Source organism: Oncorhynchus masou, chromosome 18 (assembly GCF_036934945.1).
Source record: "Oncorhynchus masou masou isolate Uvic2021 chromosome 18, UVic_Omas_1.1, whole genome shotgun sequence".
Lineage (NCBI taxonomy): Eukaryota > Metazoa > Chordata > Actinopteri > Salmoniformes > Salmonidae > Oncorhynchus > Oncorhynchus masou.
In genome coordinates, this window is record NC_088229.1 from 15,998,709 (window position 1) to 16,021,475 (window position 22,767).

Sequence of the window (22,767 nt, forward strand, 5' to 3'; positions counted from 1 at the left end):
CCATTTTAAACGTCAACTTCGATGCCGGTATGGACGTCCCAATGATTCCGGAAGGCACCGAAAATAGAATAAATATCAATGAGTTTTTTTGCTATGTGATGATGTCACTACGTTGCGACGCTCAATCGAATGACACGTACAGTTAGTAAACAAGGATAGATAGAAAGTTGTCGAAGGAAATAAAAGACAAGGAATAAAGCCAGCTGGCTATCTACTGTGCCAAGTACGTTATTATTACTATTTTTTTCGTTAACGTTTTATGCTGTTTTAGCTAACGTAACTCTTAAGAGTTCCAATTCTGGCTAAGTAATGTTAGCTAGCTAGTGTAGCAAGTTAACTAACGAACAGTCAATAATCGTTGGTTACGTTAAAATTAATCTTTGTAATTTCCTTGTTTTTAGATCTGCCAAGATCTCAGAAACCTGTCTCAATATGAACGTGTTTGACCGCAGCATCAAATTGGATGTTCTCCTCAAGTTCTCCCAAATGTAAGCAGAACTCTTGTGTCAAATTTCTAATGCAAATAATAATGCTCTGTATAATGCAGAGACATACCAATAAATTAATCTGTCGTTTTCAATGGGAATAAATGAAACATAGTGGATTGAACAAGTAGGGAGCTGGGCAGAGCCAAGCACCAGCTAGCGATGTCGTATTGGCGCGTTCTAGTATGTATTTGTATATTTCCTTTAGCAAATAATAATTCCGTGAAGTGCGTGTGTAATAACTCAATTCGCCCATACACTCCTAAATAACGCACATTTGAAACTTTGACAAAGGGTCACGTCTACAAAACTTGGTGCACTTTTTAGTTTTGGAAAAATAACTATAGGGATATCTGGCTTTACTTTGATGAGAAAATCAATCAGCTGAATGCCTGCCCAGTTCCATCTCGCTCCATACTCTCAAACTGCCAGACACTGACTGGGCTTCATCTTCTCACCATATTTGGTGGGAAATGGAAATTCCAACTGGATGCTTCAGATTTATACATCCGGTGAAACATTTGACACCTTGTTATATCTGTCCATACTTATGGTAGCTAGCTAAATGACTAACGTGACATGGTTAACACAATGCTTTTCCCAGTTCCCAATCTACCCAGTTACACCTGAAGAATGTCTACTCCAGTTTGGCAGTTTGCATGTTCGTGGCTGCAGCAGGCTCCTACGTCCATGTTGTCACACGGCTCTTTCAGGTAAACAGTAAGCACACTACCCGATAATAGACACATTGATAAATACTTGGGGTGAAACGGTATATCTATTCGTATTGAACCGGTCTGTACAGGGTGCACGGTTCGGTACGCACTGCGAACCGAACAATACATGAATCATATATTATAGCTAGGAAAATATATATCATTGTCAAAAATATATTATTGCATAAACCAATAGCGTATAAATTAAAGTGGGAAAATATCCACATAGTAATAAAGTTGTTGTAGTTGTCTGCAGCTCAGCTCATTAGTTATTTCACTCCAGCGAGAACAGAGCTGAGAGACCGTCGAAGCAGCATTTCGCTTATGAAGGAATTAGCAGCTAGCTAAATGCAAGGGAGCAACATGGCAAGACAGAACTGGAAGACGCCCCAGTATCATGCATGTCTGCCGTCTGGGTACATTTCAGGTTCCCTGTAAACAATAACGGGGATTGCCGACGAGTGATGGATAAAACTTCTACAACATGTAGGCTCTGTTCATTACTGATAGCCTGTTAGAGTGGTGGATATAACGTCTACAACATGTAGGCTATGTTCATTGCCGATAGCATATTAGAGTGGCAATACGAGTAACATGACTACTCATTTGGGCCGACATCACCCCGAAATGCCAATCGGTGGGACTAGGCGAAAAAATGAAACGGCAACCACTTCTTCCCACACAGCCTCTTGCAACAATATGAGTCCGGTAGGGCTAAAGAAATCAAGCAAAATTCATAGCGGCAGATATGATACCCTTCTCTGTGGTAGAGAATGCGGGGTTCAGAAACATGTTTAAATTGGTCGAGCCGCGCTTCACTATTCCTTCCCCGTACACATTTTGCCCAGACATGAATACCTGCCTTATACAAAAAAAAAAAAAAAAAACTTGAGACAATTGGACGTCTAGAGCTACCTTACTGTAACGGCTAATTTCATTATGGCAGAGTGAGAGATAAAAAGCCACGTCCTTCAAACACGTCCTCTTGAGAGTAGTCACACCAGGGAAAACTTGGAGGAAGAGCTAAGGGAAGTAGTTGCAGTGTGGAAGTTGGAGAGGGATAATGTAGTGATTCCTGTGACCACTGACAAAGCTAGAAATATTGTAAATACAGTTGCACTAGCTGGATTGAAGACACAAATAGGATGCTTTGCTCACATTATTCATCTAGCATCTCAAAAAGCAATGTCACCTCCTGTTTTCAAGACAAAACAGGAGCTGCCAAACTACAAACTAATCCAAGATGCCACTACTTGATGGAATTCAAGCCATGACATGGTTGAGAGATACCTTGAGCAGAAAGTCACAGTGTATTCTACACTGACTGATCAAGCTGTGAGGAAGAATGTCAAAGATATTGTGACTTTGTTTGAAAATTACCTAAGACTAGCAGAGGAAGTTATCAAAGTGTGCAAACCTCTCAAAACAGTCACAACACTTATATGCACTGAGAGATTCCATCAGTTTCCGGTCTATGAAAACAAGGACCCTGAAATCAATGGTGGCATCTGATGAAGATGAACCCGCAGTAAGGGATGTCAAGACTGCTATCAGAGTTAACCTGGAGCCTAGATATGCTGACCCTGGTGTCCAAGACTTCTGACACAAGATCACCGCTTTGGACCCCCGGCTCAAGTCCCTGCTGCACCTGGATGCTGCTGCTCGTCTGAGAGTCTACAATGAACTCATAGCAGAGATTGTGACCAATATACAACAGGTATTGTATTTATTTTTGTTAGTGACATTTATTATTTTATTAATTAGTGATTTAACAATTAATTATAAAGTAATAATTGAAATTGTCATAGTTGATGCAAGAGCACAAAAAAGAGCTTTGAGGACACCTCACCCTGGGTGAACTTGATGGAAGATTTGGGTTTAGATGATGCATAGACACAGCCACCAGAAGCACTGCAACTAATAATAGCACTGCCACCTCACGACACAACCACCCGAAGCACAGCAACTAGCAACTCGCACTGAAGTGCCGCTTTAAAAATAAAATTCAGAGCATGGGCTGACTTGGTCCTGGAGAAAGAGTATATAAGAAGCATGCTTTCAATTGAAAGGCATGATAGTGCTACTTGACTTATCACCGACAGATAGCTTGTGATACTTCAACTATCATCAACCCAAAAGGTAAATATCTGACTTTCATACTCTAGAACAATTGTATCTCTTGACTTCTGATTTCTGAACGAGACATACTGAGACTGCTACCCAGTACACTCCTTGTGCTGAATACATCCACCTCCTAAACGGAGTGGATAAATAGCAACAGTGGTGTTACAAAGGGTCTTGATCTCGAACCGTTCTCTTCACTAATCACTAAAGCATAGTATAAACTTCTAGTAGGAGAAACCGATACTGAGTGATTGGATAAGCCTCTAGAGCAATTGTGAGTGGAAGAACATACTCTTTGGAGACCAACCAGGTCAACCTACGCTAAGGTAATTAACCACTTGTTGTAATAATAAGGCATTAATAGTATTAATAGTAGTAAGTGTTTTGATGATGTTCGATGTTATAGATTAAGGACCAGAAAGAAACTGTAATAACGTGTACAACTGTGTGAACTGCAAACATTGAATAAAAAGTAGACCCAAAACCTTAGGGGAGAGAACACCTCTGATACTCCCAATCTAGGGGAACAAGTTTCTAGTTTCTACACTAAAGACAATAAAACGGTTTGGACAGAATAATCATTTTATTGCAACAGGTATCCTCTATATTAATACTCAAGTAGTATTAGTCGACGGACATAGACTGTAAATCGTAACCAAGGTAAAGCTTGCGTGAGTCTAGATATAAGAGCATACAAAGGGAAAGTAAAGCAAGAGGTACTCTAAGTCTGATTGATATTATCTAAGATAATCCCGAAACCAGCCTCACGGCATCACACAAGGCTGATCTCTGAATAAAGGGCAGGATACATAACCAGGTCAGTCCGGCGGACCTGTAAGTCACCTGTTAGCCGGGTGACATTAGAACTTGAGTGAGAAGACTTGTATCAATCTCGACGGGGGTACCTTAACGGTCCTATAGCAAAATCCCCTACCGTGACACAGTGTCTGATATATATATATATATATATATTTCTAACAAATATTTTTAAAGCCACTTCAGAGATAGTAATTCTCATCTAATTTAATTCTTCAGGGCTAAGCCATAGATACCACAGGAGCCAACCCCTCTCCAGAGACTTCAGACGACAGGGGTTCTCCTCCAGAAAAGAAGTCTGCCATGGCTGAGCTTTTTTGGGGAGTTGTTCACGACCCAGGAGCAGGGAACCAAGTCAAAGGTCAAGGTCATAGAGGAGGAGGTGACCTCATACAGGAAAGTGGACTGTATTCCCCTGGATGCTTATCCACTTACATGGTGGAAGACCAAAGAGTTAATATACCCTCATGTTGCCATGTTAGCAAGGTGCTGCCTGGCTGTGCCTGGGACCTCTGTCCCTAGCGAGAGGGTATTCTCCACAGTGGCTGACATTTTCACAGCCTATCTGTGCTCACCACAGATAATGTGGATAGACTCATCTTAAAGAAAAACTTGAAAATTTGATAAAAATGTTTTGTTTTTTCTCAAGTAAATGTCTCAAGTGGTCCTATTTTGTTGAAGGCACTGCTATGTGACTTCATTTTGATATATGCTGCTGAACTATGCACTCTTGTTAAAGTTCTGTTTTAAATTACTATTTTATTTAATGTTGTAAGGTAAGCACTGCTGTTTTTTGTTGTCCCTTTGTTTCCATCTGCTCCTGGGAATTCAAGCTACCCTGTTTACTATTATAATACATGGAAAATCTAAATACAAATTACATATTTCTCAGGCATTTATTTTGGCGATGTATCAAAACCGTATCGAACCATGACACCACTGTACTGTATCATACCAAACCGTGAGTTTTGTGAACCGTTTCACCCCTAGTAAATACAGTAACGTTCAGATAGATTTTAGGCAATGTTGAAGCTATAACTACTAAAAATACTTTGGGCTTTATCCTATTCCTCTAGGGTGGGTTGCTGACTCTTCTGGGTTCCCTGGGCATGGTGGTTTGGTTGTCCATGACACCACACAACCCAGAGACCGAGAAGAAGAGACTGGCTATCCTTGCAGGGTTTGCTTTCTTCACAGGTAAACTCAGAGCTTTAGACAGCCAATTTTGGCTGTTATTGACTGTTAATTTGTCAGTCATTGGAGGAAAAAAAACTCATAAAACAGGTTGAATCCTGGATGCTGATTGGTTGATAGCAGGGAGTTAGTTATTCACCACAATTCCCGGGTAATGTCTGTTAACAGTTCCATTTTAAATGTATCAATGCGCATCCACTGTCCCATGGCACAGCCAGGCAATTCATAAACTTTGTCTCCCCTGCAGTCAAATTGACTTTTTCTTTCTCACCAGGTGTTGGTCTTGGACCAGCAATGGACTTTGTCATCATCATTAACCCAAGGTAGAACATCTAAGCCTATGTGCTATTAAATATTGTTGGAAATCATTTCTTATGAATATTTGTTATTCAATTGAGTCAAGAAGACTGTCCTTAAATTGTGTGTCTATCTATCTGGTCTCTCTCTAGCATCATTGTGACAGCCTTCCTTGGAACCTCAATCATCTTTGTCTGCTTCACTCTCAGTGCCCTGTATGCCAAGCGCAGGAGCTTCCTCTTCCTAGGAGGTACAAAGAATACGCTATTCAGTAGCATAGTTATTTATCTGTTCTCGTCATATCTTAACTTACTTGAATAAACCCTTTTGCTCCTTGAGAAGCACAAGTCATTCACAAATTTCGCAGAATTTAATTTAGTCAAGATATAACCCCCCAAAAATCTTGAAACAATGTGTGATTTTTCCTCTGACATGTTTGTTGTCTTCTCAGGTACTCTGATGTCTGGCTTGTCTGTCTTGTTCCTGGTGTCTGTGGTGAACATGTTCTTTGGATCAGCGATACTCTTCAAGGTAGCCTAAATATTTAGAGCCATCTCTTACGACTTGGATGTGAAGTGATTCCACTCGTAAATTTGGAAGTGTGTAATATAATTGTGTGAGGAGGTCTCAGCAAGGTGACTCAGATGTAACATGGCTCTTCTCTTCACTAACAGGCTCACATGTACCTGGGTCTGGTCATTATGTGTGGCTTTGTTCTGTTCGACACTCAGCTCATCATTGAGAAAGCAGAGAACGGAGACAAGGACTACATCTGGTAAAGCTTTATAACATTTCACCAAATAAGCAGTTGCAAAACGTTTTACTTGCTGATGTATTAGAATGAAAGATAATATAACGTCAATGAAATTAAGTCATTGTTTTTCTTTTGAAAGGCATTGCGTGGACCTGTTCCTCGACTTTGTGACCATTTTCAGAAAACTCATGATACTCCTTGCCATGAATGAGAAGGTAATTTGTTTTATTTTCCCCCAAAGACAGATTATAAATCCCATGTAATGTTTACTTTTTCTCATATTAGCAAATTTCACAATATGCAAATGGTAATATTTTATATTTTCAGGACAAGAAGAAAGAAAAGAAGTAGATTAAATAAATCCAGTTGAAGTTTCAAATAAACGATCTGTTACAAGGAACAGAACCAGCAACAAAGCCTCTGTCTGCAGTGCTGTTGGTGCTTTCACTATTTGTCGTTACTTTTTGTCCATTGATTTGAGCTTGCAAGAGGTTATAAGGTTGTATTTTAGGCTACTGCTGCAGTGAGAATGCTTTTCCTGTAGGGGGAGTGGTTGTTCTATGAAGGTCTACATAAGAACTGAACTCTTTGTGCCATAAAAAATAAACATTTTTTCAGAAGGCCGTTTGAGCTTTTGGAGATTAATCATAGTTTTATGTTCTAATATTTGGATTTGTTAATGCTATTCCTCTCATCTGTTTAGTTTAGGGAAGGGATGTGACAGACATCCTGACCTGCTACGTCTTTATCAAATCACATTTTGTCACATGCGCCGAATACAACAGGTGTAGTAGACCTTACCGTGAAATGCTTACTTACAAGCCCTTATTAACCAACAATGCAGTTCAATAAATAGTTAAGAAAATATTTACTAAATAAAACGTAACAATAAAACAATAACGAGGCTATATACAGGGGGGTGCCGGTCGAGTCACAACTTCTCATTTACTACTTCACTGTGTTACGTTGAAGAACGTATTGGTAATTCGGCTGACCTTTCATGAAGATGTACATTTGCATTTTATGGTCAGTTTGTGCGCCACAAAAAGGACTGGTCAAGGCTGTAAAATAAATGGATCAACTGCCGATGCGTTCTCTCGTAAATTTTTGTTATCTGAAAAGACCTACTGTGAAAAACATACTTTACCAGTGATAACTTTGAATACATTTATCAAATTAGGTTAACTAAATGCAGTTTTCATTGCAGATATACATTTCAAGAGCAAGGTATATGGTATAATTTTATTTGTGCTTCAGTGAGAACACATGAACAAGAAATAATCAAAAACCTTTTTAAAAGAATGTTGACATTTTAGCTGTTCAAGATTATGACATCCAAAGTTAAACAATCTATTTTAGCCAGGTGACTGCATTTACAAGTTAACAAATAAAATGGACAATTACAAATATGCAGTTGATTTAACATAAAAAATAAATACATAATTAATTGGACAATATTATTGCTGGCATATTACCTTCAAAGAATGGTCGGCTAAACTAAACGCTTTCTTGGCAGTTAGAGAAAATCTTAACCCCATCAACAAATAATTTGACATAAAATTAAATGTATTCAATAGTGAAAAATTAAGCTCACGATGAAGGATTCAGTACATTGGGTGTGCTGATAAAGAGAAGGATTTATTGGTAATTAGTCCTTGCATGTTCAGTGGTGTTCCAGCGCTCTGTAGGTGAACGGTTGGCGTAAGACTTAATTAACAAGACATTCAATTTCAACATAAAAATATTTTTTTTGTGTGGGAATGTTCGATATTGTCATGTGTATTACCTATTACTAAGCGATTAACTGAAATGTTAGTTATTTTTGTTTTCAAATGGACTGACATCCGTTCAATTATTTGAATTCCATTTAGTTGTTTTCTGAATTATTTGAATAAATCGGTTCAAGAACTGCAATGTAGTAGGGAGTTGTAGAATATTGAACTGTTGGAAAGTACATAATTTCGCGCTGAAACCGTGGTAATTAACTACAATGACCATAATACATTGCGCAGCTACTTGGCCGGTCTGCTTCTTTTAGGCATGCTACCTTAGGTTCGTGTGAGGCAGACAGAAGAATGCTCTATAGGGATAGAGAGCACTTGCTTCTATCCCTATCCTACATACATTATCTAAGTGATTGATAGTTGGTATTCAGCGGTCATAAAAATATGCCTTATTTATTTTGAACTTCTAAAATAGGGATTTTGTCAGAGCATAGGCAGCAGCTCAATAGAGATGAGATGACTTGGAACGGAATAATAAGGTAATATACACAACTGAAATATTTGATTAAATGAATGTGAATACATGGTGCAGTAATGGGCAGTCACTTTCAAATGTAACTACCATCATTGGACTTTGTTTTATTCTGTGTTACAGCATTTAATTAGCAAAATAAATAATTGAAATCAAACTGGTATTCTTTTTTAGTAATTGAACCAAAAAGACCTCAAAGTCCAAATCGCTCAGCACACTATTTCCATAATCCTACAATTATATAAATAGCTATTTTGGTTAGCAGTGTGTTTGTCCAATTCTCTCCTGTCATAAAACAGTGTTATTGTGAATAGTCTATCCTTTGGGTTGTAGTTATCCTGAGGAGAGGTTTGTCTTTCCAGTTAACCTTGAAACATACAGTAGCTGGTGAGAAAGCAAACATGAAAGTCTTAAGGGGACACCATCTTATCACAGTCCATATTCCTCTTAAGGATGGTCAGCATCACTTGTACCCTTTTCACACTACTGAGACAAACTAAGCTGGGTCGGACCAAGCTGTATCCGGCTGGCCTGGTTACGCATCTGCCATAGTAGCTAGAACCATTCTGAAAATAACATTTTGGAATTGGAGTCAGCCCAATTTGGTTCAGGTTGGTACGATAGTGTGAAATGGGTATATCTTAGCACAGTCCATATTCCACTAAGGTAGGTCAGTTGGCACCATAGTAAGATCTGCAAGTCATCCCTGGCTGCCACAGGAAGAGAGGCTGTCATAAAGAGAGTCACTGAGTGACTCGGGGGTCTCTAGGACCTGCGGGCGGCTGGGAGAGAGGGCCTCCTCAGGCCTCTCCCTCACCAGCTCCAGGCTTGTCTCCCGGCCAAGGCCCATCTCTGGGGCACTGGGCGCACTGCGGATCTTCCCCCGTCGGCTCAGCCCTGCCTGGGCCGGCACCGGCAGACTGCTGGGGTCTGTGTTACGAGATCCAGAGGTACCACAGGCCTTCTATAAGGTAGAGAGGATGTCAGAAGGTGAATTCACCAATTTGTAAGTCGCTCTGGATAAGAGCTAAAGAGAGAGGATGTCAGAAGGTGAATTCACCAATTTGTAGAGAGGGAAGAGGAGGGAGAAGAGAGACTCAATAGTAAAATGTCACAAATCCACAATACATTTTTAATAATCCTATTATAAATTAATTACATATGCAAAAATGGTTAGTCTGAAATGATCATGCTTTCAACCAACCCCTCTGAATGGGGATCCATAGGGGGCCGTCTCCACCTCTTCTTCCACAGCCAGGTACATCTCAGTGGGCCCTGCAGGGGTCTTCAGGTTGGGGAAGGTCCAGGTCTTGGAGCGGGGGGACAGCATGTGAGCTCCATAGGCTTCTGTGTCTGCAAAGGTTACAAAATACATTTGATTCAGGATTATACTCAATGAAAGTCCATACATAAAGTACATTTGATTCAGGATTATACTCAATGAAAGTCCATACATAAAGTACATTTGATTCAGGATTATACTCAATGAAAGTCCATACATAAAGTACATTGTTAATGTATAAAAGTAATTTCAAGGAGAAATTTGCGTTTTTTAAACCAAATCTATTTTTGGTGTAAAAATGTTTTGAGAAACTTAGCCCAACCTGCGATGAACTTCCTCATCCTCGTTGTGCAGTATGGGGCTCTGGAAAAAAACATTAACAAATTCTGCAAAATCACCCATATATGTCCTTTTAGAAGCATAAATGCTCTCAGTATAGTGATGCAGATTTTTAGATGTTGTACACATGAAATTGTGTCATTCCGAACTTTATCCGCAACATTATATTCCATGTGCGACTCAAGCCATTTCCCCTATCCAGCTGTTCCATCTAAAAAAATACTCCACTATTATTATAAAAGCTGCCGACAAGGGAGGTGCAATAGTGATGCAGAGACTATGAAAATGAAATTCTCAGAACTCCGTGATTATGAATTTTACAAGACTCCCCAGGGATCCTAATAATCAATTAAAGTCTCTGATCCATGATAAACTGTCAAAGTTATTAAATGAAGGGGAAATTGCAAAGACAGAATGAGTACATGCAAGTTGACTGCCAAACCACACCTGTCATATAATATACACTCTCCCCAAAATTCACAAGAGCATGACGCCACCTATACCAGGCTGGCCCATTGTGAGTGGTAACAGATTTCTGACAGAAAACATTTCTACCTTTGAGACCATTTCATGAAACCCTGGGTGTCCTCTCTCCCCACCTACACCAGAGACTATTTATTTTATACATCTTCTGAAAGCTGTGGACCACATACCAGAAAATTATATTCTGTGTACTTTTGATGTTACCAGTCTATATACTAACATCCCCTACCAGGGTGGCCTAGAGGCCCTCAAGTTCTGCCTCTGTGAACTTCCCCCTAATGCTCTACCCAGCACCAACTGTATTGTGGACTTGGCTGAACTGGTACTAACCTCCAACTATTTTCTCTTCAGAAGATACTTTTTCTTACAGACCAAAGTAACAGCGATAGGGAGCACTGTGGCACCTAATTATGCTAAACTACAGTGCATTCTTAAAGTATTCAGACCCCATGACTTTTTCCACATTTTGATACGTTAAAGCCTTATTGGAATTAAATAGTTTTTTCCCCTCATCAATATACACAAAATACACCATAATGACAAAGCAAAAACAGGTTTTTAGATTTTTAATTATAATATATATATATATTTTACAAATATCACATTTATGTAAGTATTCAGACCCTTTACCCAGTACTTTGTTGAGGCACCTTTGTCAGCGATTACAGCCTCAAGTCTTCTTGGGTATGACGCTACAAGCTTGGCACACCTGTATTTGGATAGTTTTTCCCCATTCTCTGCAGATCCTCTCAAGCGCTGTCAGGTTGGATGGGGAGCGTCACTGCACAGCTATTTTCAGGTCTCGCAAGGACATTCAGAGACTTGTCCCGAAGCCACTCCTGCGTTGTCTTGGCTGTGTGCTTAGGGTTATTGTCCTGTTAGAAGGTGAACCTTCACCCCAGTCTGAGGTCCTGAGCGCCCTGGAGCAGGTTTTCATCAAGGATCTCTCTGTACTTTGCTCCGTTCATCTTTCCCTCGATCCTGACTAGTCTCCCAGTCCCTGCTGCTGAAAAACATCCCCACAGCATGATGCTGCCACCACCATGCTTCACCGTAGGGATGATGCCGGGTTTCCTCCAGACTTGATTCTTGGCATTGAGGCCAAAGAATTCAGTCTTGGCTTCATCAGACCAGAGACTTGTTTTTCATGGTCAGAGTCCTTTAAGTGCCTTTTACAGAAGAGTGTCTTCCGTCTGGACACTCTACCATAAAGGCCTGATTGGTGGAGTGCTGCAGAGATGGTTGTCCTTCTGGAAGGTTCTCTGAATGCCAAGAGTGTGCAAAGCTGTTATCAAGGGAAAGGGTGGCTACTTTGAAGTATCTCAAATACAATATAATTTTGATTTGTTTAACACTTGTTTTGGTTACTACATTATTCCATGTGTGTTATTTCATAGTTTGATGTCTTCACTGTTATTCTACAATGTAGAAAATAGTAAAAATAAAGAAAAACCCTGGAATGAGTGTGTCCAAACTTTTGACTGGTACTGTACATTTTTTGTATATATTGAATGTTAATATTGTGAACCAATATGATATATTTTTACCTCCTGTTTCAGGAAGTGATGTCACTCAGCACTGCCCCTATATATAGGACCTTCCACATGGGATATGGATGCCTGATGAAGACCTAAGGGTCGAAACAGAACAATATCACCTGGGAGCATGAACAGCAGTGTGCAGCGTTTTCCTTTTTATTTTTAATTCTCTGTGTCGCCTGCTGCTAGAATGGACAGAGAGGTATTGCCTGAGTCACAACAAAATGGAATATAACGTTGAGGATAAAATTCAGAATAACACAATTTGATGTGTACAACGTCTAAAGACCTGCATCACTATAATGAGAGCTCTTCAGTTTCTTAAAGGATGTATTTGTTTTTTTTTCAGAGCCCCCGTACTGCACAACGAGGATGAGGAAAGTGAATCGCTGTTTGGAGTACGCTTCTCAAAAACAAGTGAAGTCATATAAAAAAAAGGTTTTGGGCCCTTCTAAAACATGCCATTTACATCAAAAATAGAGATTTGGTTGTATAAAAGCTCCAGTTTTTCTTCATTACACCAAATCATCAGATTGCTATACGTATTCCGGGTATATGTTTGATTTAGAGAATTGTGATGTACAGTAGTTGATATTATGAACTTGTGTATGCAGTATTTCTCAGTATTGTACCTTCATGAATGACCCCAGCTGTTTGCCTGGGCATGCCTTTCCCCTCCAGTACAGACCCGTACATTACCGGGGCAGTCATCTCCCTGTGAGATTGATAGCACTGCTCCATGGATGAGGGCTCTCTGTCCAGGGTCCTAGCCCTCCTCCCTGCCCGGCCAGGAGAACCAGAGGTGCCATGCTCAGCTCCAGCCCCCCTCACCTTAGACAGGCTTCTCCCAGGCGTACCACTACAGTAGTTAGGCAGAGGGAAGGTGCCAATGCCACTGTCCAGGGTATAGGTGGAGGCACCAGAAGCTAGGAGAGAGAGAACAGGGACAATCAGACTGATTCAATTTAAAACCTTCTCTAATTTGATTATTGATTAGATTTGGTAAGGATTAAAACAATCTGAGATACTCAATGCCTCCATGAAAATGGATGGATCTGATCAGTTTTCTTACCTGCGAAGTGATGAGAGTGAACTGGGTCAGCTAAATTGTCATCTGAGGGGACGTTGCTGATCAGCTGTTCTGAACCCTGAGTAAGTAAAAAAAAAACAATCTCAAAACGCACATTTACACACACAGAATAAAGTGGAAATACTCACCTTCTCCATTCACACACAGAATAAAGTGGAAATTCTCACCTTCTCCATTCACACACAGAATAAAGTGGAAATACTCACCTTCTCCATTCACACACAGAATAAAGTGGAAATACTCACCTTCTCCATTCACACACAGAATAAAGTGGAAATACTCACCTTCTCCATTCACACACAGAATAAAGAAAAATATTAAATCGCAATTAATCTGTAGTTTACCTTCTGCATGTCCTCCCCGCTGGTGGTGTGTCTGCTGAACGGTCTGGAGGTTTTACAGTCAAAGGAGAGGCGTCTCTGAGCCACACTGATGCCACTGAAGTCCTTCCCATCCACCCTGTAGTCACACAGAGGTAAGATGTTGTTCAAAAGAGGAAAGGCAACAAACATTTGACTTTATCTTTGCACAAAATTAACATTTTAGATCCAGCGATAAAAAAAACAGCAAACTTCATAGAGTAAGTTATTCAAGGAGTTAGTCTGATGATTCCCTCTGATGTCATCGGCCTCCGCCTTGCTTGAAGCACAATAGAGGAGCAATAGAGAACAAAAGAGGAACAGCCCCTCCCTTCACATAGAGCTTGGCGATAGTTAATTAAAAAGATATCAACTTAAGTTGTTTTACTTCAAACAAAAGCAATACAAAACAATCCTAACTGACTAAACATATAACCCCATAGCTTAAATCTATTCCTCACCTGTTCAGTAGCTGCTGCATGAAGTTGTCTGAGCGCGCTCCCCTGTACATCACAGCCAGCTGGCCCTGTGATTGGTCCATCACCACCTCACAGGAGTGGCCCCTTCCAGACCGGTCCATCCCGACCCCCCCAACCCCGTTCACGTAGGCCCTCTCCTCCTCCAGAGCTCTCCTCAGACCCTCCGCCTTCTCCATCAGCATCGAGATATTTAGGCTCTCCACCCCCACCCCCTCTCCTTTAGACTTAGACCCCGCCATTTTGGAAGGGATGTTCAGCCTCCACTCTCCACCTTTCTTCTCGTCTTTGACCTTAGGTGGTATGTCTGGTTTGCGGCTGAGAGCTGGGAGTTTGCTCTTCTTCAGGCCAAACCAGCTGGCGATCCCGTTAGAGGCCTTCAGTTTGACCTCAGTAACCTGTTCAAAGTCTTTATTTATCAAATTGCTGACAGCAAACACTGAAATACTTTATATTAACAAACAAATTCCAGCTCCAAGAAAAAATGAGACATGTCACTAATAAATAATGCATAAAAAAAAATCACAGAAAAAACAAACATTTATACCTGTCCTCTGTCCTGTTCTGCCAGCTTCAGCATGTTCTCCTCGATACCCTTCATCACCTTCTCCTCAATGGCTGACGTGGGGCCAAGTGTGGGGCTGGAGACAATAGGGAGAAGGTGTCTCTTCTCCTCTTCCTGCTGCTGCGGTTCTGGCATTGGGAGCGGGGGAGGAAGGCTGTCACCGTACACTCTGGTGTTTCTCTTGTTTGCGTGGAGTTTGCTCCTGTCCTCTGACTTGGAGGAGTACCGGGGGACCAGGGCTGGGGCCTCCAGGGTGGGCTTCCCAGTTCCAGCTGAGGGAGCCAGGCCCTGGCACGGTTTAGACGGGGACTTAGGAGGGACCTTGCTGGGGCTGCTGCTGCTGTAAGGGGTGCTGGGTGCAGGTTGTTTACCATGGTAAGACAGGTTCAGAGAAGCCGGGCATTTCATGTTGTTGCGTAAAACTATGGGAGTGTCAGTGTTTGGAGACGTGAGGCCCAGTTTATCTTTGGGGCTGTCCTTCTTAGCCACACCCACTCTGGATGAGAGCGTCTCCAGCTCTGCCTTGGCGACTGAAGAGCCAAAGAGAGACTTAGCTGCTGGATCATAGGACTGACAGCCACCTGGGAAATTCAAAGCAACGCTACCAGGAATACCTTTAAGCTTACCGTCCAGAGAGTCTGTATATTCCGAGTGTCTCTGCTCCTCTAAATTACCATCCACAGGGCTCTCCTCTGTCTTATTCCGGTCATCGTTAAAATAGACTATACTCTCCTCACTCTGAGGCTCTGGCTTGTCTACTGGCAGGAGCACATTGATTTGTAAGTCCTCTGAGCTCCTCAGCTTGCCAAGTGCAGCCAGCCTGTATTTGAATGTGTGACTAGACTCGGCTGGCTGACTCCCTGACCCTGCTACCCCAGAAGGCCTCTTGGGAATGGACGAGGGATCATGTCTCTTGGCTGGGAGAACTGGAGGCTGGGACTGGGAGAGATCAGAGTTCTGTATTGTGGCCTCTCTAGTATCCTGGTCCTGTGATCCTCTGTCTTTCATGCTTGCATAGTGAGTTGGGCTGCTCTGAGACTGAGCTGCTCTGAGGGCAGAGGGGTTGGGCAGACTGTGGTGGCCGTGCCAGACTGGGCTCTCTGTGTTACCATCCTGATCGGACGAAGATGAGGAGGACGAGGAAGAGGATGAGGAGTCTGAAGCAGGGGACAAATGCTGCTGCTGGAGAAACAGGACATTGTCTTTCTGTAGTAGTGAATTAATTTGCTTCCTGTCACTTTCTGTTATGGTATGAGAGAAAGATGATATGTTTACGTTCTCTGGGACCTTGGATTCTTCTACCTGAGCCGAGGTGGAAAGTTCCAACATGTTCTCATAGTATGGGACCTTCTGCAAAGAGGCCCTGGGTGTGTGGGAAGTGCCAGGGGTCAGTGGATCGGGGACACCATCGCTGCTCTTGGGGGCTAAGAGGCTCCTGTAGCAAAGCTCCTTGGCTGGAGGGGAGCAGGTGTCCTCAGGCTGAGGCGGGGAGGTGGGGGCTGAGGCTGAGTGCGTAGTGGCTGGGTAGGACTCGGACCTGGCGGGTGGAGGAGGAGGCTGCCTGGCCCTTTCTGTGGTAGCGGCTCTGCGTGAGGGGACAGGGGAGTGGTACACCTCATAGTTGTTAGTGCGACAGGGGATCTTCGACGTGCGGGTGAGCTGGGGGCTCAGACGGACAGGGCTGGCCCCTGCCTGGGTCCTCTCTGCCATTGTAGGGATCTTTAGGAACTTGAGGACCCTGGATGGGGAATTGATGGCAGCGGCTTTGACGTCGCTGAGACATGATGAAGGGATGGGGCTGAGGGCCACGTTGGCTCTCCCAGAGAAATCCCCCTCCTCTGCTGGGCCACCGTCTTTCTCTGGAATAACTACATCACTCAACACGTTATCACTGTCATTGGAAGAGAAGATAAACCCATTGGTTTCCAGCTCACAGTATGCTAGCTGAGGGTTGTCCTTCACTCCAGGGACAGGCAGCTGGGAGGTAAACAAACTACCATCCTCATCAGACTTCCCTTTAAGACAGCTCTCCTTCTCTGTGTCCTGGACCTGCCCAGTCTTTAATCCAGCCTCTGGGCCCTGATTGGCTGGACTAGTCTGATCTACAACTGTGATTGACAAGTAAGAGTTAGGACCTGCTGGTTGTTGGTGGTCATTCATTGTCTGTTGTTTCTCCACTGATGTGCTATTGATGTGGCATTCACTGATAGCAGCTGTGGTGGATGTGCCTTTGACATTGTTCGGGGTCAGGTTGAGCTTTGCAGTACTACCACAAAGATAGTTACATTTGACTGGACTGTCTGTGCTCTTTTTGAGGTGCGTAGGACATAACTGCCCTTCACCATTCACGTGCTGCTGTTGTTGCATGTCGGAGTCTGAGCAGGAGCAGAGTGTCTGGTGCTTCTTACACAGGTCTCCAGCAGCCAGGACAGCCTCTGTGGACATCAGGACCTGGCTGTAGTCACAGAAGGTGATGCTGCCTGCAGAGGGGTGGAACTTGAGGGGGTCTGTCTCCTCCATCTTTCGAAGGACCTCCAGAATGTGTGCTTTCTTCTTGAAGAATGGGGACAGGGCCTCCATGGATGCGGCTGGGCCTCTAGGGGGAGTTGCTGGGGCCTGTGGCAGTGTGCGGTGAAACCCATTTCCCTGTGGAGAGAAAGATTGTCAGGTTGTTATTATAGAAGTGAGTTCTCAATAACCTTACTGGTTAAATACAAGGTAATAAACAAGATTGAAATCACTTAATTCAACACTTCCAAGACTGCAGCCTCATTGTTAAACAGAGATTAGAACATCAAGGTCTCTTGAATACAATAGTGAAATAGAAAGAAAATGCCATTTCATCTGAGAAACCTTGGAACCCACTGAATATGTCATGACAGCTAATGTTGGAGGAATGCTGGAGACTACAGCCATGTCTTAGGGTGAAGTGCTAACAGTGCTCTATCCACACCTTGGCTTGTGCGTCGCTCTGTGACTGTGACCCCACCTGCTTGTCAGAGACATTGTGCAGCAACTGTGTATTGTATACTGGGAGGGGTCCTGGCTGCACCTGTAACATGAGATTCAATGCAATCATGTACACCACTTTAAGCACAACATTGTTATAGGAATCTATACATTACAACAACACAAAGCAAGAGGTATAACAGCTGAGAGATTTGTTTCAAATACTCAGCAGATGTAGAGCCTCCAATGCCATAGGAGTCTGCAGCCATGTCTCAGGGCAAATTGTGACGTTACTTCATACCTGGTCCTGAGAGCTTGACTGTTTGGGTAGCTTCTGTTGGAAGAGCTCACACAACACTCTGTTCTGTCTCTCCAGGTCAAACACATGCATCTTCAGCTTGATGCACTCCTCTCGCAGATCCTGCAAAGACACACAGAACACACACACAATGTATAGCACAACTATACGTTAACCACGATAACAACCCATGCCTTAACTGCTTGTGGTTCAAAATTTTGTCTTGTCAATGGTGGGTTGTTTGTTGCAAATTACCTTTTGGTTGAGGAGGGCTTGGACCACATGGTTGGCCACCTCATCCAGACATCTCTCATATGCTTCTCTTTGATTCTCATTGGCCAACAAAAGAGCTGAATTTTCTGCCTATCAATAGGAAGACAAAAGATTATTCCTAAATGTTAATATATTTGTCATATGTTAAAACAAAAGAGGGAGTGGTTCTTCAAATTAGGGCTATTTGGAGAACCTGTTCAAAAGAGGACATTGTATTGTTTCTTTGTACTCCCTGACGAAGGCCATGCAGCCAAAACGCGTCGGATTTTTACAACTTTGTTTCTATTGAACATGAGTTACAAATAAAGGCATTTTAATTAATTATATGAAGAGTGCCTTGGTCCTCCTTTCTTTTTGATGACCAATTCACCCCTTTTACCAAAGAGCCCCTTCTGTCTACCAATATGTACTATTGTGGACCTTAGTAGCGCTTCCCTTCCTCCTCTTCTACAGAAATAAAAGCACTGAATGTGGTAAAAATGATATAATATTTAAAACATGATATAATTTGAGATGTCTTGTATTCATTTAATTGTGATGGTGGTTGGCTCACCTCCAGCTCTCTGAGTCGGTCCATCAGTTCTCCGCTGTTCTCCTCTTCCTCCAGGTAGTCCTCAACGTCTCCCTCGTCTGACTCCAGGTTATCACACATCCTCGGTTCTGTCTCATCAGACATGGTTCTCATCATGAACACAAGAAGGCGGTTCCTAATGTTACAATCGTCTCACTTTACTCACAAAACCACAATGCACTACGTAACCACAAGCATAAGTCTACCCTTGCCCTGGGACATGGCTGTAGACTCCTATGGCATCTAACAGCTAGACCATAGGAGACATAACAGCCTCATCTCAGGGCAATAATCTACAGTTGAAGTTGGAAGCTTACATACACTTGGGTTGGAGTCATTAAAACTCGTTTTTCAAAAACTCCACAAATTTCTTGTGAGCAGACTATAGTTTTGGCAAGTCGAGTAGGACATCTACTTTGTGCATGACAAGTAATTTTTCCAACAATTGTTTACAGACAGATTATTTCACTTATAAATTACTGTTTCACAATTCCAGTGGGTCAGAAGTTTACATACACTAAGTTGACTGTGCCTTTAAACAGCTTGGAAAATTCCAGAAAATGATGTCATGTCTTTAGAAGCTTCTGATACGCTAATTGACATCATTTGAGTCAATTGGAGGTGTACCTGTGGATGTATTTCATGGCCTACCTTCAAACTCAGTGCCTCTTTGCTTGACATCATGGGAAAATCAAAAGAAATCAGCCAAAACCTAAAAAAATAAAGATTGTAGACCTCCACAAGTCTGGTTCATCCTTGGTAGCAATTTCCAAACGCCTGAAGGTACCACGTTCATCTGTACAAACAATAGTATGCAAGTATAAACACCCTGGGCCCACGCAGCCGTCATACCGCTCAGGAAGGAGAGATTAACGTATTTTGGTTCGAAAAGTGCAAATCAATCCCAGAACAGCAGCAAAGGACCTTGTGAAGATGCTGGAGAAAACAGGTACAAAAGTATCTATATCCACAGTAAAACGAGTTCTATATCAACATAACCTGAAAGGCCGCTCAGCAAGAAAGAAGCCACTGCGCCAAAACCACCATAAAAAAAGCCAGACTACGGTTTGCAACTGCACATGGAGACAAAGATCGTATGTTTTGGAGAAATGTCCTCTGATCTGATGAAACAAAAATAGAACTCTTTGGCCATAATGACCATGTTATAGTTGGAGGAAAAGGGGGGACGCTTGCAAGCCGAAGAACACCATCCCAATCGTGAAGCACGGGGGTGGCAGCATCATGCTTTGAGGGTGCTACAAACCTCAGTTACATCAGCTCTGTCAGGAGGAATGGGCCAAAATTCACCCAACTCATTATGGGAAGCCTGTGGAAGGCTACCCGAAATATTTGACCCAAGTTAAACAATTTAAAGGCAATGCTACCAAATACTAATTGAGTGTATGTAAACTTCTGACCCGCTGGTAATGTGATGAAAGAAATAAGAGCTGAAATAAATCACTCTCTCTACTATTATTCTGACATTTCATATTCTTAAAATAAGGTGGTGATCCTAACTGACCTAAGAAAGGGAATTTTTACTAGGATGTCAGGAATTGTGAAAAACTGAGTTTAAATGTATTTGGCTAAGGTGTATGTAAACTTCCGACTTCAACTGTACCTCAAATAACAGGGAGTGTTTAGCGATAAAGACATTCTCTTCTGAGAATGGAACAGTAAATCCCTCTCGTGTCAGGTTCTTGATGATGGAGAGATGTCACACTATTCTGCCATGTTAGACTGGATGTGCTGGATCAGATAAATGTAGAACTGGTGTATCCATCTGTTTGCTGGCTTTAGCTAGATAACGGAGGAATCTATAGTAATCTATAGCACACTGCGATTCTTTTGTCAAAGCCCATAGGAGCAGAACATATGGTCAATGCTAGTGTTAGGGTTCAGGGACAGCTGTAAGTAGAGGGAAGGTACTGAAATCATCACCTCCAACGAGACCTATAAACAGACAGTGCTAGACAGGTCACTTAAAGTAAACCATACAGTAGGTAACAAACACTAACATACTGTCGGAATGATTCCATTCTAGAACATACTGTCGGGATGAGTCCATTCTACAACAAACATGCTGTTGGGATGAGTCCATTCTAGATCCTCTCTCTCATCCTCCCTTCCCCACCTCTTCCTGATCCTCCCTTCCACACCTCTCTCCTCCACCCTCATCCTCTCTCCCCAACCCTCATCCTCTCTCCTCCACCTCACCCTGATCCTCCCTTTCCCACCTCTCTCCTCCACCCCTATCCTCCCTTTCCCACCTCTCTCCTCCACCCCTATCCTCCCTTCCCCACCCTCATCCTCTCCCCCACCTCTTTCCTCCACCCTCATCCTCCCTCCCCACCCTCATCCTCTCACCCTCAACCTCTCACCCCAACCTCATTATCCCTTCCCCACCTCTCACCCCACCCTCATCCTTTCTCATCCTCCCCCACCCTCATCCTCCCTCCCCCACCTCCCCAACCCTCATCTTCTCTCCTCCACCTCACCCTGATCCTCCCTTCCCCACCTCCCTCCACCACCCTCATCCTCCCTTGCCCGCCCTCATCCTCTCACCCCACCCTCACCCTTCTTCACCAACCTCCCCAACCGTCATCCTCCCTTCCCCCACCCTCATCGCTCCTCCCCTGATCCTCCCTTTCCCACCCTCATCCTCTCACCCCACCCTCATCCTCTCACCCAACCCCCCTCCCTCCCTCCTCGCTCCTCCACCCACATCCTCTCACCCCAACCTCATAATCCCTTCCCCACTTCTCACCACACCCTCATCCTCTCTCCACCTCACCCTGATCCTCCCTTCCCCCTCACCCTCTTTCCTCCACCCTCCCTTCCCCACCCTCATCCCCTCTCATTCTTCCTTCCCCGCCCTCTTCCTCTCACCCTACCTTTCCACCCACCTCCTCCCTTCCCACCCTCATCCTCACACAACCACTCCATCCCCCAACCTCAACCTCTCTCATGCTCCCTTCCCCACTCAACCTCCCCCACCTCTCACCCCACCCTCCCCAACCCTCATCCTCCCTCCCCCACCTCTCCCATCCACCCTCATCCTCTCTCATTCTCCCTTCCCCACCCTCATCCTCTACTCCACTTTCAACCTCTCCCTCCACCCTCATCCTCCCTTCCCCACCCTCATCCTCTCACCCCACCTCTCTCCAAGCCACCCCCACCTCCACCTACCCTCATCCTCTTAACGCCCCTCTTTCCCACCCACCCTCGTCCTCTTTCCCCCATTCCATCCTCCACCCTCCTTCCTCCACGCTCATCCACCCCAAACCTCTTCCCCCCCACCCTCATCCTTTCCCTCCCACCCTCTTTCCCCCACCCTCATCCTTCCCCCCCACCCTCATCCTCTTTCCTCCACCATCATCCCCCCACCCTCATCCTCTTTCCTCCCACCCTCTCCTCCACCCCAATCCTCTTTCTCCCACCCTCATCCTTTTCCACCCACCCTTATCCGCCACCCCCACCCCCACCCTCTTTCCCCCACTCACATCCTCCTTACCCCACCCTCTCCCTCTTCCCCCACTCACATCCTCCTTACCCCACCCTCTCCTCCACCCCAATCCTCTTTCCCCCACCCTCATACTTTTTCTCCCACCTCCATCCTCATCCTCTTTCCCCTACCCATCACCTCCACCCTCTTTCCACCACCCTCATCCTCTTTCCCCCACCCATCACCTCCACCCTCACTCTTTCCCCCACCCTCATCCTCCTTCCTCCACCTCCATCCACCCATCCTCTCCTCCATCCCAAACCGCTTTACCCCCACCCTAATCCTTTTTCTCCCACCCTCATCCCCACCTCCACCCTCATCCTTTTTCCCTCACCCATCATCTCCACCCTCACTCTTTCCCCCACCCCAAACCTCTTTCCCCCACCAGCATCCTCCC

General features: G+C 43.7%; 2 protein-coding genes across 4 annotated transcripts in view; one reads left to right on the plus strand and one right to left on the minus strand.

The window, feature by feature from the left end:
- The first annotated feature begins 95 nt into the window (after positions 1-95).
- LOC135504084 (probable Bax inhibitor 1) lies at positions 96-7,472 on the plus strand. Its single transcript, XM_064922365.1, has 10 exons — positions 96-223; positions 402-488; positions 1,090-1,198; positions 5,218-5,338; positions 5,610-5,658; positions 5,785-5,882; positions 6,084-6,163; positions 6,307-6,407; positions 6,526-6,601; positions 6,714-7,472. Exons 2-10 carry the CDS (start codon positions 433-435, stop codon positions 6,735-6,737), a joined length of 714 nt encoding a protein of 237 aa, XP_064778437.1. The 5' UTR covers positions 96-223; positions 402-432; the 3' UTR covers positions 6,738-7,472.
- An 829-nt stretch (positions 7,473-8,301) lies between these two features.
- LOC135504044 (nck-associated protein 5-like) overlaps positions 8,302-22,767 on the minus strand; it is a 29,882-nt gene continuing 15,416 nt past the window's right edge. For 2 of the 3 annotated variants that reach the window (XM_064922297.1, XM_064922298.1), the window contains exons 2-12: positions 18,848-18,974; positions 18,277-18,384; positions 18,025-18,144; positions 17,728-17,826; positions 14,757-17,420; positions 14,195-14,607; positions 13,719-13,833; positions 13,357-13,432; positions 12,917-13,210; positions 9,847-9,995; positions 8,302-9,606 (exon numbers count right to left, since the gene is read on the minus strand). In XM_064922297.1, the coding sequence (XP_064778369.1) occupies positions 9,343-9,606; positions 9,847-9,995; positions 12,917-13,210; positions 13,357-13,432; positions 13,719-13,833; positions 14,195-14,607; positions 14,757-17,420; positions 17,728-17,826; positions 18,025-18,144; positions 18,277-18,384; positions 18,848-18,974 (4,429 nt within the window). In that variant the 3' untranslated portion in view covers positions 8,302-9,342. Of the gene's footprint in view, positions 9,607-9,846; positions 9,996-12,916; positions 13,211-13,356; positions 13,433-13,718; positions 13,834-14,194; positions 14,608-14,756; positions 17,421-17,727; positions 17,827-18,024; positions 18,145-18,276; positions 18,385-18,847; positions 19,002-22,767 lie in introns of all 3 variants that reach the window. The other variant, XM_064922296.1, reaches the window with a different exon arrangement.